Here is an 18,751-nt window from a genome sequence, read left to right as displayed (position 1 = left end):
AACTTGCAAATTGTAGATTAGCTATAACAGGGGCACTTAATTATCCTAGTATAGACTGGGATAGTAATAGGGCAGAGAGGTGGAAGTTTATGAATCATGTTCAGCGGAACTTTCATGGGAAGAGAATTGGAATGGAATATTTTTGGCACAATGAGGAAGGCGGCACTGCCAGATCTGCTCTGGGAAATGCAATGGGTCAAGTGTTGTTCCAGAAACATTTAGAGACAGTAATCACAGCATCAGTGGGTAGCACTGTTGTTTCACAGCTCCAGGGTCCCCGTTTCGATTCCCGGCTTGGGTCACTGTCTGTGCCGAGTCTGCACGTTCTCCCTGTGTCTGCGTGGGTTTCCTCCGGGTTTCCGGTTTCCTCCCACAAGTCCCGAACGACGAGTTGTTAGGTGAATTGGATATTCTGAATTCTCCCTCTGTGTACCTGAACAGACACCGGAATGTGGTGACTAGGGGCTTTTCACAGTAACTTCATTGCAATGTTAATGTAAGCCTACGTGTGACAATAAAGATTATTATTATTAAGGAGTAAAAATGATCAATCAGGAGATGGCCAAATTCAGTGGGGCGAGAGGTCTGGTCCATGTAAATTAGTATTAAAGATTGATCAGCAAAACTGCAATGGAACAATTGGTAGGCTTCAGATTTGAGAAAGAAAGTTAGGAAAAACAGACATAGTAAGATAAGGCAGAAATAACAGGCATATGTCAGATGGCAGGTGGATAATACAGTTGAGAATTAGGTTCAATCTAGGAAGGAAAGAGAAAGCAGAAGAGACGAGCAGCTAACATAAAAGGGCATCCAAAATGTTTTAATAGTCATATAAACAGCAAAAAGGACAGCAATTAGTAGTGAGGCCAATTAAGAGCTAAAAAGGATACTTATGTATAGACGCATGGCTGAGACACTGTTATAACCCCAATGGTGGTCCCAGGATCAGGACTATACTATTTCCCATGACATCCTGGAATACGAACCTCTCTTTGAAGACTGGCAGGACTTCACCTTTAAGGGGGCGGGGTTTCCCCTTTACAAGGAGAGCCCCAGTTGTACAAATACCCTGGCTTGGCTGCAGGTCAGATAAGGAGACCCTGAGGGGACTGGAGGAGTTTTGTAATTATATTGAAATAAACCTTGTTCTGTAGTTTCTACTTTCGTCTATGCATTCTGCTGACCGCGGATTCAAAACTGGTGACGAGGACTCAGTGGAGCTGCCGTTGACACTAGTTGCTACCTATCCGTCCCATCCCGTCTAGGCTTTGGCAGGCCCCACTACTAACCACGGAAATGCCACTCATAGGAACGCTGGAACATTTTCATACAGGCACAGACGATGGGGGACAATATGCTGAACGTATGGACTATTTTTTTCAAACAAATGCGATTACTGGCGATGCACGAAAAACAGTTATACTACTGACAACTTACAGAGGAGCTACCTACAGTGTGATAAAGAGCTTGGCTCACACAGACGCCCCAAACTCCCGGTCGTTCGTCGCACTGGTGGGGAAAATTTCGGCCCAAAACCACTGCTCATTCTACGCCGTTTCCAGTTCCACACAGCTGCTCAGGCCCAAGCCGAGTTGGTGAGTGACTTCCTGGCCCACCTCCAAAAACTGGCGGAGACTTGCGAATTTGGAGTGACACTGAATGAGACACTCAGGGACCATTTGGTGTGTGGACTCCGCGAAGTGGCCACACAATGGAAATGATTAGCTGAGGCCCACCTGGACCTGCAACATGCGATAATGATAACTATCTCCAGAGAAAGTGCCAAACAAGGTCCAGGAACTGACAGTGCTCAGCCAATTACAAGCAACCACCACACTCGGCTAGACCTGAGAAGGCTGGCCCTCGACAACGGGACACCTTCTGGTGGAACAGGGACTACTGTGATAGAGGCTGGGGATGCCGCCGGACATTCTCCCCCAACCAGGAAGAACAAGAAATTGACCACCAGCCAGCGTGGGCCGCGACAGGCCGCAGAAACCAGACAGACAGGACCCCTGCGAGGATCTTCCTGTCTACCGACCCGCTCGGCGTGACCTCCCCCCACGTGACAGGACTTACTACGTGGAAGTTGCAGACAGCATCTGAGGCAAAAAGATTTACAGGTCTAAGGAGAAAAGGCTGGGAGGGGGTGGTGAGACGAAGTAATTTGTTAATGTCAAGAACCAGGATGGATATGATGGGCTGAATTAACTCCTCTTGTGTTGGTAGCTATTCTATCATTTTTAGGGGAACAATTTGGAACCTTGGAACAAAATTCTTCCTTAAAAGTAGCCGTCATCATCAACGCATTTCATTATTCTCTTGGGGGGAATGAGTAGGCCAAATATTTCAGCAAATGTGCATTTATATTGTATTTCTATAGTTTAATTTAATCCTAATTTTTCTTCATGATGCAGTCAGAAGCTGTGAAGCCAGAAAGCATGCAAATCCATCAATTCAAAAAATCTTTTTAAAAAAGTCAATGTGCAATCAGATTAAATTTTGTCTTTCAAGAATGAATTGAGCCATTAAAAAACACTGTACCGTAATAAGACTGCAGGCCAGGCTGTGGTGAGGGAACAGAATCCCAGCTACGGATGAACTGTGCATGTACTTTTGGAGGCAATTTAGTTTATTGCTTAACTCTTGAGGTTTTCTCTGATGGGTGGCCTGTCCTGTTCACTGCGGTGACTGGAGCCAAGAATTTGATTGAGGTCTCAATGCTGCACTGAACTGCTTATATACACCATCAATCATCACTCCCTTTCGCTGTTGGTTGGACCAACAAGAAAGGGGAGCAATGTTAAGGAGACGTAGAAATATAGAAAATAGGAGCAGGAGTAGCCTTTTCAGCCCATTGAGTCTGCTCCATCATTCAATGTGATTATGGTTGATTCTCTATCTCAACGTCATACTCCCGCTCGCTCCCTATATGAAAATGAAAAATGAAAATCACTTATTGTCACAAGTAGGCTTCAATGAAGTTACTGTGAAAAGCCCCTAGTCGCCACATTCCGGTGCCTGTTCGGGGAGGCTGGAACGGGAATTGAACCGTGCTGCTGGCCTTCTTTAAAAGCCACCTATTTAGCCCAGTGTGCTAAACCAGCCCCTAAACCAGCACCATATCCCTTGGTGCCTTAATGTCTAGAAATCTATCTTTTTCTTTTTTAAATTCTAAGAGACCAACACTAACGCACTTGGTAGCACGACTTTGAATAGAGGAAATACTTAGTTCCAGAAGTTGCATTGAAGCCATATTGGAGTTAACTGAACAAATCCAGTTTGGCATCAAGAGCTGACTGAAATTTCCATTAGACCCATATCTCCATGAATTACTCATTTCATGATTACCAGGGTCAACCTTTGAGAGGTATACATATGGTGTTGAAGCTGAGTGGTGGGGAGACACATTTCGATGGAACGGTTTACTTTTATTTTTTTCACAATTAAGGGGCAATTTAGCATGGCCAATCTGCCTATCTTTTGGGTTGTGGGGATGAAACCCACGCAGACACAGGGAAAATGTGCAACCTCCACATGGACAGTGACCCACAGTCGGGATCGAACCCGGGTCCACAGCACCGTAGGCAGCAGGGCTAACCACTGCGCCACTGTGCTGCCCTGAAAATGCAAGCAACATTTCTATTATATCAGAGTGAGAAAGATGTGTTACCTTCCAAGCAGAACCCCTCATTAGCCAATATTGCAATTAGTGTAATGTGCTCCTACCTTGGCAAGCATACTGTTCATTTTGCAAATTCTGATTTCTGTTTTTGGATACTTGGGTCGAGTTGAGTCCAACTCAAGCGGATGTGGGTGGGAAATGCAATGGGAGCTGATCTACTGGCTACCCATTAATCTTTCAACTTTTGGAATTTCCTGCTAGTGTTGATTGGGATTGGCATGCACAATATATCTGTCCTCTCGGTGGGCACATTGAAATCCAAACAAATGATGGAAGAATATCATCTGTTGTATTTCGGCTAATATTAAGCAGAATCTGTTGTATTTGGGCTAAGATTAAGCAGAATGTAACGAATAATAAAATAGAAAAATAGAAAAAGGTACTCAGCAGATCAGAGAGCCTGTGGAGAAACAGAGTTAATGGGCGGAATCTTGTATTCTCACCTGGTGAACTAGGAGGCAGGAAAGGTATGTAATTAGGCTGGATGGTAGGGTACTGGAACTTCACTCCTCTGCCAGAGTGAAGTTCTGGGCGGGAAGTCCATGGTCAACGTTCCTGCCCCGTTGCCAATTGAAACTCTTAAGTGACCAATCAATGACCACTTGTGATTTGGAGGGCCTTCTCAAAGAGGCAGTGCAGGTCACTCGCTGGCTCCTCAGCCAGCAGGCAAGATTCCCGTCTTCTCAATAAGATTCAACCCCATTTTTCAGGTTGGTGAAATTTGGTCAGTTTTTGTCAGTTCTGATGAAATGTCATGGATCTGAAACTTTGAGTACGATTTATTGGCCGCGTGTCGTCAGAATCAGGATGGCACGTAGCCAGCAAATCCTGTGGAAAGTCTCTTCCGGGATTCCCGACTGTTGCTATACCCTGCGAGGGCTAACAAGATCTCGTGAGACGTCGTGATGCGAATAGTTAAGTGAGCTTGACCGCTCACTTAACTATGTTTACACCTGAATAACCAGCCCGCAGGATCTATTGGCCTCACCAAGGAGACCACATTCGGACAATGTTTAGCACTGGTCTCCACAAACGGGAACCAGGCGGAATGGCACTTGGGGGTGGGTGGTCTCGCAGGCGATCGGAGGCTCCCGGGTGATTGGCCCCTGGGAAGGGTGGCACCCTGGGCATTGCCAGTCTGGCAGTGTCACCTAGGTGCCAGCTTGGCATTTCCAGGGTTCCCAGGTGGCACTACCAGCCAAGGTGCCAGTGCCAAGGTTCACAGGTGGCATTTTGCCCATTCTAGGAATGAGGCCCGGGTATGCCTTGCCGATATGAGGTAGGGTGCAGGGGGACGGGCTTGAGGGATCCTGCAACAGGTGACTTGGCGCGTTGGGGGCGCAAGATCAGGGCATCATTTTTAAATGCCCCTTCCTGCATGGGCGAGCAGAGCTCCTCAGTGCAGGAAATGTGATTGAGTGTGACCTTGGGGTTGGGGAGCGGTCCCCGCCGAGGCCCAGAAACCAAAATGGGACTATTTATTTTTTGTTAAAATGCACCCGTTGACTGTTTCTCTCTCCAAAGAGATGCCTGACCTGCTGAGTATTTTCAGCACTTTCTGTTTGCAGTTTAGATTTCTGGCATCTAGAGCATTTCCTTTTGCAAGAATGTAAAGGATGTCTTTTTGTCCCTAATATATTCGTAATCCTATTTTCTATGTTTCAGCCATGATCATATTGAATTGCGGAGCAGACTCGAAGGGCCGAATGGCCGACTCGTGCTGCTATATTTCTGCATGTGGCAGAAGGCCCTTTAAACTGTAAATACCAAAAGCCTCTGTAATCCGATGGAGGTTGACTGATTGTGTAGGCTTAGGAGACAATTTTTAATCCAACAAATAAAACTTGCTTTCAAAACTCCAGCAGACAGCATATAGGTTACTAGCCGTGCCATGATACAGCATACTCCTGAGACCTGCTTCAGTAAATCTCCATCTTTCTCACTGGTGGATCCCTGCCTGAGGTATTGAGCAATCCAGAGGTTGGAAAACCAATTCATGTCAGGGACACATTATTCAGGCAGTTTAAGGATTCCGAAGATCTGAGGCATGGGGCGAAATTCTCCCGAAACGGCGCGATGTCCGCCGACTGGCGCCCAAAACGGCGCCAATCTGATGGGCATCGCGCCGCCCCAAAGGTGCGGAATGCTCAGCATTTTTGGGGGCCGAGCCCCAACATTGAGGGGCTAGGCCGGCGCCGGAGGAATTTCCGCCCCGCCAGCTGGCAGAAACGGCCTCAGCTGGCGCGGAAATGACATCCCCGGGCGGCGCATGCGCGGGAGCGTCAGCTGACAGTTTCCCACGCATGCGCAGTGGAGGGAGTCTCTTCCGCCTCCGCCATGGTGGAGACCGTGGCGGAGGCGGAAGGGAAAGAGTGCCCCCCCGGCACAGGCCCGCCCGCGGATCGGTGGGCCCCGATCGCGGGCCAGGCCACCATGGGGGCACCCCCCGGGGCCAGATCGCCCCGCGCCCCCCCCCAGGACTCTGGAGCCCGCCCACGCCGCCTTGTCCCGCCGTTCAAAAGGTGGTTTCATCCACGCCGGCGGGACAGGCAATTTATCGGCGGGACTTCGGCCCATTCGGGCCGGAGAATCGAGCGGGGGTGCCCGCCAACTGGTGCGATTCCCGCCCCCGCCGAATCTCCGGTGCCGGAGACTTCGGCAACCGGCGGAGGCGGGATTCACGCCAGCCCCCGGCGATTCTCCGACCCGGCGGGGGTCGGAGAATGACGCCCATGATTTTTTAAAAAATAAGGTACGAACAGTCCTTGCAATGGACCATGTACAATTTGCAATATCATAGATTCTTCCTGCTTTATTTACATTCTCCCATGGGAGGTGAATAACTCTAGGTGACATACCCTAGAAGAGCAAACTATGTGAGAGTCCTCTCTGACATTGAAAATCAAAGGAAAGCTCAAAATTCTCAGGTACTATTACTCCATCCTGAGCAGTTTCATTCCCCAGGGATAATTCTATCACCAGAAAAGCATTGAGGTCAGTCTGATCATCTTTTGCCTCCGTTCAGATTGTGTTTTTTTGTGCAGTTCTGTGATTGTGCTCAGAGCTGCTGAGAGATCACCTTGCGTTCATGTTTCCTACTGTTCACATTTGGGAGCTTCATTTAAACAAAACAGAATAGAAACTAGTGCAGACAAATTAAGAGTCAGGACAGAGAGATGGAGCAAGAAGAATGGGGTCATTGCTAAAGAAAGACAAACGCATGTAGGAGAATAACTGAACCTCACAAACCACAAATTGAGTAACTAGTGTCTGGTATGCAAAGGGGGAAGGTTGGATCATGTCTGGTAATTATATTTGCAGCAGTGAATTGCACGATCCTGAAAGCATTCTTGGTAATGCGTGTGGTATTCATTTCAGAGAACCCCTACTCCAGGCTTAATAATGAACTGTTTGGAAAATTTGTATCTCTGCAATTCTGATTCACAATATTTAAATACTACTCCTGAGACTGGGAATGAAGAGCCTAAATACTTTATTCTTGGGTCAGAAGTGCACAAACGATTGTCAAGATTAAATGCTTTTCAACTTGCCGCTGGCATGAAGGGTTAAAAGCCCACAGATCAACATAGAAACAGGTGAAACAATGCTGACAGTCCATCATTTGAAACATTATAATAATTTAATAAAGCTGCTTTATATTATCATAAAATATACAGAAATGTGGTTCTTATTTTACAATGAACCAATCACTGTGAAAATGTACATAACATATATGCATATACAGCATTATCTTATCATTTCGCACAATCTTTGACAGATAATCTGGTAAAACAGTCCGTGCTGTAAGCTCCCATTGAGCTTTTTTTGGCAAATGACCAGTGTGTAGTGTTATCAGATGCTTCTGTACGGCAACTCTGTGAACTGTGATGAGAGATTGTTATCTTTCTCTGTGCTTTAACTGTAGTAGCACATCTGTCTGCATCTGATGATAGCTGAATATGGTTCCATTCTGTAATTATAGGTTTCTATTTATGCGAGAGCAATTTTGACATGTATAAATCACTGACAATAGCTTCTTCACAGAAATAGCCTTTTTTCTCCAGTCGTAAAGCAATCATCACAGAACAGATGTCAATTTGTGTACTGCCACTGAGAAAACTGGGGGTGGGGGGGGGGGGGGCGGGGTAGGGTGGTATGGGTAATGATACAAGTGTAACCCTCTGAGAACTGGGCTTCCTTTTATACTTTTGTAAAGCACTGACAAACTTTTGCTCCCACATCTATAACACTGAATTTAATTTAGAGGAATATAGCTATGTTCACACAGGTGAGTTACAATAACTTCACAAACACAGGAACATTTCTTTATGAACAATATTCTCTGGAAAAAGCAGAATAATCTAATACTATATTTGTTTCTGTTAAAAAAATTGCTCCCCCCACCACCAATGCAACATCTAAGTTACCTTAGTCCTCAAAGCGTTAACCTGGAAAACAGTCCTCACATCATTCATTCTTGCCCTTGAGCCTTCCCCCCACGTGCCTGCCAGAATCTTTAATATATAAAACAAATAATATTGCAAAAGTAAAACAAAAAGAATAACCTCACGGATGAACTCATTAATAAACTGCACGTCTTTGTGCAAATGGCATTCGGTTGAGGAAAATCAAAGCAAAGAGGCAGGTGTTGCACATTGTGAATGAGTTAGTGTGGCTGCATATACTGCTGCGGAATGGACTACTGTACAAATGGAAATTGTGTGAACACTTGACTAAAAAACTGGAGAAACACAGGAGACCAACAGACATGGGCTAAGTGTATATTGCACTTGAAAAAAAAATCTACTTAAAACAATGCAGAAAATATATTAATGAGTTTTGCAAGCAGTGGGTGGGCTGTAGAACATGTCCAATACTTAGCTGCTCCTTCCCTGATTTCCATTAACTACTTTTGTAGTTGGTCAACACGATACGTCACTCATAAAACCATCACGGCAGGTAGACCTCCTCCCTCAACCTAGTCTTTGATACTCTGTTGACAGGTGCCTGTGCGTGAGATAGATTTGCTCCATTTTGCCTGGGTTACGAGCCACCGCCACCTTTGATTTCGATTGGTGTTAAACCTTGCATTTTGGAGGTGAAGTACATTTCCCATTGTAGTCGGTGCCAGGGTTGAGTTGGCATGCTTTCAAAGGTTGAAATGGCACTGCAGTTCACCCCTCTCCAAAACGCTGTGTGAACAATTCCATTTGACTGGTCCGGATGATGGTTGCTGGGAACCCAAGTGACCTGCCTCTGAACTGATCAACCCTCCTGTACACACTGGAAAGTGGGTATTTGATTGTCCATCTCTGCTAAGTTTGGGACTACAAACACGGTGGCAGCCAGTCCGATGTCCCTGTGCTGCTCTAGTCCCTGTGGTTTATTTTGTTGTTGTTTTCTTGCTGCAGGATTTTGAGCTCATTCCAGATTTAGAACTTATCACAAATATGGGGATAAATCTTGCAGAACACCTTAATAAAATACATCAGTAATGAATGGCCACCCTGAAAAATGCACTCAAAATTTACAAATATTAACACTATGACAGTTGAGACTTCAACAGTGGACAGTGTCAAAGGAACAAACTCCTCGAACTTGAACTGGTTCTGAAGATTTAAAAATGATGTAGATTTGTAACAACAGGCAGACATTTGAAGGGTGGCAGCTGCTCGTTCCATGGTCTTATATTTACAAATTCCCTCTTGTTGTGACCCGTCCCCTACCCTTACCATCCAAAAAATCATAACCTTTCAACTATACACCTCAGAATATACATTAGTGATCTACTCATCACTAGATATTACAAAGTCATACAACATAAAGGCACAGCTTGTAGCTGTTGTGATCATAAGGCCTATTTTTATCATTTGATGACCAGCCGACAATCAACGTTCCAAATATCAGCAGGCCGATGTGGCAAAATGTTTGTCCGATCTCAAGTTGTCACCACAGAACTCATCGAACAACTGAACACTATCAGATGGCGGACCTACAATACCATGAATGGGGAAAATGTTACCAACTATTGTGTTTTTGTTTGCGATAGTTATGGCTGTACAATCATTGGTAAACTAAAGCAAAGTGCTCAAACTGGGATGTGTCATAGTCAGTGAATCAGTCTTGACTTGCTATATGTGGGAATGTGGCCATGAACTGGGTGGGAATTAAACTATTAACTTAAAAAGTAGGAAGTTCACAACAGAAGTGAAATAAACACCCATCTCCTCTGAACACTCTGTGTGGGAATATTCTGCAGATGTAGGCTTTGATTGTGGGATACCCCGCCAGCTTTATTGATGGGAATCACTTTTGAGCTGAAAAGATATGTGCCAATGTTGGTTAACTTGAGATTTTTAATAAATATTTTAAAGACTTTTATGGCATTTAAATAATACATGAATCATCTTAAAGTATCAATTCCACTTCAATAACTATTCAATAGTTACCAATTTATTCCTGCCTTAAGTTTATAAAGTAAATTCAACCCTGCAGCTGGTATGATGACACGTACTTCAAGACAAAAAGAAGTTCAGAAACGTGCCACACCAACTGTGTATGTCAGACTGGTTCACTGGAGTTGGGTACAGTTCTGCCTCTGTGAAAAAGAGTACCCATGCTAATGCTCAACGTCTTACAATTACAGTATGACTATACCGATATAAAAAACCTTATTTATCAAGTGAGAGTGCTGATATTTCTCAGCAAGTCCCTTGTATTAAGAACATAACTATGGCTAGCAAAGTAGGGAGATATTTGTTGAACTTGTGCACCTGACTGAATGGAACATACTTTGCCATTCATATGTGATGCAGTCAATTTCACATATATAATACCTCACACTGCTAGTTAGAAGAGTATCCCGCTCTTGAGAAGAGATAGCGTTCTGTTACAGAACATTTAGTCTCAGACCTTCGGGTATATGTGGAGGGGGGAGGTCAGGTGCCGTTGGGTAACTGAGCCAGTTCTACTGTGCTTTTACAAGGTATGCAATGACTGGTCACCCATTTTATACAGGAAGGCTAATGGAGATAAACCACTTTATGAAAATGGTAAAAACACCATTAATACAGGTCAAGCTTTTATGGGGTGGCACTTTTGTGGGGCTTGAGCTCAAAATGGCTGGGCTGACAAACGGGGAATAAGCAATAGGCATGAATTGTAGTTAGAAAAGTCTGAATTCGGATTTGCTTTCTGGATCTTTTGAAATTTGAGCTTTACATCGATCATTCTTCCCAGTGGAGCTCCTAAAGGTTTAAACCACACCGGCCATGATTACAATCTGAAGCTGCAATGACTTATACTGGCCCGCAGAGCCTGTCCTCAAATGCATCTGAAATGATTGCATTTGGATGACTACAAATTGATCCAAACTGATTCAGTTTGGACTAATTTAATTTTGGAATTACATGGGAGCTCACTGCTTAGAGTTCCTCTTTTTCCCTCAATGCCTATGAAACAAAAGAGAATTTTCTTATCAAAAAATATAATGAAAAGAAGTACACTTAGGAAAAAGCTTTTAAATGAGCCATACACCAAACTGAAGGAAACCAATTTAAAAACTGTCACGGTGTTAATATTTATCTGCATTGCGGGTGGTACCCAGTGATCACAGCACAATGTCCTGTATTCGCTTGATGCCCAGCGAGTCCTTTTCACTGCAATCATGCAGGAGGTGGTTGATCTCTCGGACATGTTCTGAGTCTGCTTCCCGGGACCCTGGCTCTGATGGATGCGAGGTCTGATTGACAGGCTGGTCGAGGTCACGTGTTATGGGGCAGTGCATCACAGAGTATGTGACTGGAGGCCTGCTGGACGAGGGACTGCCCAAATGCACAGGTGTGCTGGCAGGACTTGAAATGTCAATGCCGTTGCTTGTTTCCTGGCTGCTGGAGACAGAACCATTCACTTTTGGGCTGCAGATGGGTAGATCAAATGTCCTCTTTCCTTTCAAATCTGTTTTATCGTTCTCAGTAGTACGATCCCTGGGATCTTTGCCAAAAGTTGCAAAAGTTCTCTTTGAACTGCCATTCTCATAGGGTTCTGAGTCCACACTGGTGGTCTCGATGGACAGTGCAATAACATTTTTACCACGGTCAGGTGATTTGGCATGGGTTGGCACTGCGACCCGTGGCATCCAACATCTGTCTGAGTGACCTAAAATTCGGCATTCTTCCATGCATGTAAAGCCTTCATTCTGATCTGGGGAGGCAGCAAGATAATGAAACACATTATTACTTTGAAAACATTCGCACTTTTATCTTTTTGTTCCAAGATCTGGTCAAACAAAGATTGGTTAATACCTTATACTGTTACGCCACCCTGGGCAAGTGTGCGGTCAATTCCAGCCCACATGCCCTGGAGTCACAGCACAAATGAATTAACCAATAATTCTAATAAAAATTTCCAACGTCTTTGCCCTTGCCTGCCCAACAATTACAGTCACCAGGTTTGTAAGCTGAAACACAATTACTGTTTATTTATAACCAGAATAATGGTTAAATACACAGCAGATACAGTTGGTTAAATATTAATAAGTACCTAACTCCTAATTTAACTTTCCTCCTCACCCTCGACTCACACACAAGGTAGATAAACACAGTGGGGTGGAAAAGGGGGGGAAAATGTAAATGAAAGAGAAAAGATTATTTGCTTCAGATAATGTTCTTGCAGGCTTTCTCCACAGTAAGCTTGCATATCAAAGTCCTTATTTTTCAGCTTGCACTCACAATTTTCCTGGAGAGAAAAGAGTCCCCTTGTCATCAGACTTTGCTCTCAGTTCGTGGCCTGCCTTCAGGCCTTGATTTCAGGAATCCAACACCAATAGGCTTATTGGAGAGACATTTAGCTAGATATTTATGAAGTGGTTTAGCAACAGCTTTCTGGAGAGGATTTACCTCCGTGCCTCCGAAATCAAAAGTGAAAGCAAAAATGAACCTTTTGGCTCTGAACAAACATTCCAGGGGATAATATCCAACCACCACCTGTTAACGGGAAGAGCACAGCCTTTTGGGAAGTAATTTGCCACCAGCCATACCAATCAAACCGAGTCATCCCTGATGCTGGCCAGTCGACAATCACCAGTATTCTGGGTCCTTCCGTTTGAATTAACGGCATAAGGCACTGCTTTCTTATGCTTGAATTAAAATGGCTGGCAGCCTTAAAGACACATATCCATAAATCATCCAAGGATCAAAAATATAACGGCAAAAAGAAAAGGAAGGGGGAAACAAGGGAATAGACAGGGAATAAACGAGAAGGACCCTTATAATACCACTCTTTCGTACTTGCTGCTGCTTCCAAAGACAGTGGTCCACATATTGCCCAGCTCTGCAGTGTTAATGATTGCATACTCACGAACAGATCAGTATCGTCATGTAAGTGATACCAATATATTCACCAAGGACCTTGATTATTTTGTTTGCTCATTGATTAAGGTCAGGAATAAGCCTTTTTGGACAATCTGTTGTTTTCGGCAGGATCTGCGAGAAGGCTGAATGGTTCTGGGAATCGATGTGTAGCCAATTGTGCGCAAGTACTTGTGTCATGATGTTGATTAGCATTAGGACAGATGTGTGGAGTTAACTGTGCATTTAGTAGGTAATTGGTGGATAAACAGACTTAAGAATTCCTGCTACGGTATGCATATTGGCCCTTTATATTAACGTAATATTAACACACTTTCAGTGTAAAAATGTCAAGAGGAACATGGCCAGCTGGTCAGCAGGCTGGCTGGTGATCACTTATCTCAGATGAAACCACTCACCACCAATAAAACCTGACATCTACTGCAACCTTCAGCTGATGCAATCCTCAAACTACCCTCACTTTGGATCACAAATCAACTCATTGTATAGGTAAAGAGAATTTAAAAACGTCCTCAGGCTAGGATTTAACTCCTCCTCATGTTCAATCTTACAGATGGAACAACTCCTAATTAGAAATAATGGGATTATGTTTTACGAAGGGTTATGCTCATCAGTAGGTTATGACCTTGTTTAGGATCAATACAAACATAATTCCCTATATTTTATATACTATATATATATATTCAAAATCAAGGCCAGTGATGTTTGTTGCCCGTAAGGTTTAATGTGATGCTCTGGGTACAATTACATCGTGCATAAACAAATTTGCATCCATCTAATGATAAACTTCTTACGTGTTTCTGTGTCATTATAAATTTGTCAACTATAAGAAGTACTTTCAGAACAGGTTTTGATGTACAAAAAACATTTCAAACTTCTCCCAGAAAGCACTTAATTAAGTAAAAATGTATCCCTTTCCTGCAGGTGCAAGCTGTTGAAGGATTTAGGGGAGAGGTTGTTTTAATACTTCCTGTGATGTTTTATTAAGTCTTTCTCTCCAGTGGCCAGATAAATTGGTTGACTTCACGAAACAAACAGTTTTCAGTTTGGAATGGGGCCCCAGAGATTCACTGAGACGGGAGTACTGATTGACATGGCATTTCTGCCATTGATATTCAATAACAAAGAAGATCGTTAAGATAATTCAGTGGGTTTTTTTGCATCTCCCTGCATGTTACCTCAAGGAAACCAGATGCAATAGCTGTTTTATTGAAGAGTTGAGGGAGGCAATATTCAAAAGTGACTTATTGTACAGCTCCCTGTGTACCCTGTACACATTCTGGAGGTCATTTTCTGACCTTGCGTACTCATATTGGCAGTGCGTAGTACACAGATTGGAGCGAGGTTATACACCATTTTATGACCATATTTAAATTAAGCAGCCTGTGTTATGCACCTGAATTTCCGGCACTTTCTCCACAGGCAAGGATCCCCGCTGGGAGTAGGAGAACATATACGTTAACACTATCGTGTAAACACAGAGGCACAAACCAACTATCAACCATCAAAATATAACCTTTCAATGTGCTGAAAATAACAAAACACTAAAGGGACTTTGGTGACTTCATGTGGCTATAACAGAACTGTTAAGATATCAGAGGAGTTATTATGAACTCATGGAAAGAAATATTTTTATTCTAGAGCGTGGGATGACATAATGATGTATGGTGAAACTGTCACCGTGTGTATTATAAAGAGAAGAGAGTCTGAAATTCAGAATACATTGTATCGATTAATTAAAATGTGCCTCACAAGAGGACAAAATATGTGTTGCATGTGGCATTTGCTTAGGAGACAAGTTTCATACAATAAAATATTGAAAATTAAAATGCTGACCAAGTCAAGAATGCAGACCGGATGTGAGTGCTTGCTTGGAAAGTCACTATGTTGCAAAGCTGTATTCGAGGTCATTAAACATAAAAGCAAAACTTTGCCATTTAAATCACACAAGGCTGTTGCATTTTTGCACAGTCTCGGCTATCTAAATGTGTTCTAGTTTTGTTGCAACAGAAATAGATGAATTTGAGATTCATTACCTTAAAATTTGAGAGGCAAAATATGATCTTGTCATTGATACCAATCAATCCAGTCGAAACGGTAGTTAATAAGAACTGTGGTTTTAATCAGCTAGAATGTGCCCACCAGTAGCTCCTCCCGCACTGAGAGGCTGTCCCGGATTGATGGGTTATATATCCTCTCAGAGCGGCGGAGCCACAGGCGGAGCCAACAACATCAACACAACAACAGTAACAGTAAGTAAATACAATAATATATACAACAGCCATACGTGGCTCACCACAGTCCTAATGGGAAATGCTTGTTAAAAAAATGTCAAGATAGCCACAGAAGTTTGTGGTTATATGCATCACTGTAAATACACAAGGGGTTAATGTAGATACACTAGGACTGAGTAAACACTAGAGGGAGCACCAGAGACGTCATGACATGCAGCTAATGAACACTTAGAATAGGACATGACCAATGGACAGTCAAGACACCCAGAGGTGACAGTACCACAAGGGGCAACCCATATAAAAGGACAGGGCATACATGCTCTTTCTCTTTCCAGAGGTGACACAGGGGCAGATCAGAAGCATCATACCCACCGCATGGCTTAGAGCAGACTGGCTAGTTAGATTGAGTTACTATAGCAGGATTAGCAGGAGAGTCGAACTCAAGTAGGAGAATTGTTAACTGTTCAATAAATGTGTTAAACCTATCTCCAAGTCTGAACCTTCCTTTGTCAGAGCATACATCAAGGAAGCAGCTTATGCTACATGAAGAAGTATAACACAACATGGTACCAGTAGTGCCTTGTTGAATCTATATAGTTCAACTCAAGATCCGTGACTACCAGCAACAGCACCCAGGCAAGATGTTCGAGATTCCGGTTCCTCAGCAGCTCAGGTACCACGGCAATCTCAGTGCCAACTGGCGTGCATTCAAACAGAGATTTGCGATCTACCTCGTAGCGTCCGACCTAGATGGCATGGCGGATGCAGAGAAAATAAAACTTCTGCTCACCATTGCGGGTGCAAGTGCAGTAGAAATCTTCAAGACCTTCAAGTACTCCAAATGGCAAGACAAGAGAGACTTCCAAGACAGTCCTGGACAAGTTTGAAAAATACTGCGAGGAAAACACAAAAAATATCGGTAAAACTGGAACCTATACTCACCACGAGGCAAAGGTAGGCTTGCAGCACAGGAAAACAGCAGTTTTGGGTGAGTGACGGTCATCTTGCGAAAGGAGCCGCACATGTGCAGTTCCCCAAAAAGCGCGAATCGGCAAAACGGTGTTCCTCTCGCGCATGCGCAGTTGCGCAAAGAGCGCACAGTAAAGGAAAAGCGATTTGCACATGCGCAATCCATTCCTACGTCACCAGCGTCATGGCATCAGAGGCCCCGGACCACTCCCACTTAAAGGGGAAATGCCCAAAAACAGTGAAAAAAAATTTTTAAAGCCGGAAAACACAATTCTTTCACCTGGAACGACAGCACAATGCCTGAACTTCGACCAGTAGCTGAAAGTAACCTCCGCAGACCCCTGCAACAAGCAGTTAGCACTGCCCAAAGAAATGATTTGGTCCTTGAAGACTACGACTCAGATGTTGATTTCTACTTTGGATATCGTGAGCATAATGACAGCTCCGACACAGAAAGTGATGATATGGTCCTTGAAGACTATGACTCAAACGGTGATTTCATCATTGGACGTGGCGACCTCTGTACCAAATTCGAACCGCAACGAGATGTGTTGTATAGTGAAGAATCCGACACAGACATGGACGAGTTCTTCGGATTTGAGGATCCACAGCCCAGCACAGACGACATCCTAACCCAGAGGTACAGGATTCTGCTGCGGCCTGACGCCAAGAGACAGAGAGAGGTCCAAGCCCACAGAGAACGGCCTGACGCAAACCAGTGGTCCACGCACCACGAACAGTGCTCCACGCACCACAAAGTGTCCCCGACTCCATACAGAGAGTGGTCCACGCACCACGAAGAGTCCCCGACTCCACCCAGAGAGTGGTCCACGCACCACGAAGAGTCCCCTACTCTGCACAGAAAGCGATGACAGACTCCACAGCGAGACCACTGCACGTCTCCACACAGAGAACACAGAAAGACTCCACAGCGAGACCACTGCACGTCTCCACAAAGAGAACACAGAAAGACACCACAGCGAGACCACTGCACGACTCCGTTGAGAGCGCACAGATCGACTCCACGGCGAGACCACTGCATGACTCCGTTGAGAGCGCACAGATCGACTCCACAGCGAGACCACTGTATGACTCCACACAGGGAACGATGCCAGACTCCACAGAGAGCGGTACAAGCCTCCACAGCGAGCTCGTTGACAGACTCCATGATGGAAGCAACGCAAGACTCCAGAGCGCAGTCCTTGCATAAACAAGATCATGAAGGCCTAGCAACCTTATCTGAGCAACCGGCAGCAGACGATGCAAGTCTGCCACGCTCAAGTGCACAGCAAGACGACTATGACAGTCTACCACGCTCACTTGAACAACAAAAGGACTATGACAGTCTACCCAGATTACTTGAGCCACCAGAAGAAGACAATGACAGTCTACCGAGCTCATTTAATCAACCAGAAGACACTGAAGGTCTACCCACTGTATGTGCGACAAGTGACAAAGGCTTCAGAATTCCCATACAAGACATGCGACATCTCAGCGAGACTGACAGATCTCAGCTAGTATGTACAGAGGCACTCGACTATCAAAGTGAGGTTACTAATGACTCCAGTGACACCACGTTAATTCAAACCTCATTCACTCGAGCCTCTCCACACGAAAATGCATTCCTGAATGTTTTGACTCCGGACGGGGAGCACCAAGACACCTCAGATGATTCAAGTGACACCTCAGATGATTCAAGTTAACCTGAAATGACTCTGGACGGGGAGTGTCGAGACACCAAAGCTGATTCAGGTGAACCAGAAAGGACTCCAGACAGGGAGCATCGACAAGCCAAAGATGATTCTAGTGAACCGGACATGATTCCAGACGGGGAGCGCCGAGGAATCAGAGACGGCACGCTCAATGAAACAGCAGATGCCACAAAGGACACTGACACAAGTAACTTTGTGAAGGACTCAAATTCTCCACTCGGTATGGTCAGTGAGCGCAACAAACACAACAACAAAACCTACAAAAACAACAACAAAGACAACAACAAGAAGCATACCAAAGGCACCAATGTCACCAACAAGCACGACAAGAACAACAACACTGGAATAATGATTGGTATGACATGGTACAATTCTGCAAATGCAGGATAATGTAACAGCACAGCCCCTAACACTGGCAAGAGTACAGCCATACCATGGCATGACTGCAAATCTCACCGATTCAAGTTTGCTCCACTACAAACAAGCAAACCAGCTTTCAAGGCAGATGCGTTTACTCCATGACGAACAATCAAACCAGCTTTCAAGGCAGATACCATACTGCATCAATATCGCAATCACAAGAAACAGTCCAGGTCGGACAACACAGATGACATACTGCATCTCGACCACAAGCATTGAAAAAAAGGGGTCTAAATCAGACAACGCAGTGATTTGACCATTTGCACACATCCTGATGACTTCTTGGTTCCTTAAGCACAGGGAACTGACGACATTCACAAGGAAATGACATCAACGTCGACACTTCAATAACAAAACAAGAAA

At 44.4% G+C, this 18,751-nt stretch overlaps 1 protein-coding gene across 5 annotated transcripts in view; it reads right to left on the bottom strand.

Annotated features, from left to right (window-relative positions):
• The window catches only part of pcdh19 (protocadherin 19), a 253,124-nt gene that overhangs the window by 83,280 nt on the left and 151,093 nt on the right, over nt 1-18,751 (bottom strand). For 4 of the 5 annotated variants that reach the window (XM_072505200.1, XM_072505199.1, XM_072505202.1 and 1 more), the window contains one exon: nt 7,162-11,887. The exons of the other annotated variant lie outside the window; for it this stretch is intronic. In XM_072505200.1, the coding sequence (XP_072361301.1) occupies nt 11,295-11,887 (593 nt within the window). In that variant the 3' untranslated portion in view covers nt 7,162-11,294. Of the gene's footprint in view, nt 1-7,161; nt 11,888-18,751 lie in introns of those variants that run through there. 5 annotated transcript variants of the gene reach the window in all.

Source organism: Scyliorhinus torazame, chromosome 5, assembly GCF_047496885.1.
Source record: "Scyliorhinus torazame isolate Kashiwa2021f chromosome 5, sScyTor2.1, whole genome shotgun sequence".
NCBI classification, from domain to species: domain Eukaryota; kingdom Metazoa; phylum Chordata; class Chondrichthyes; order Carcharhiniformes; family Scyliorhinidae; genus Scyliorhinus; species Scyliorhinus torazame.
Note: the sequence above shows the minus strand (reverse complement) of the source record. Positions and strands in the feature narration are given on the sequence as shown.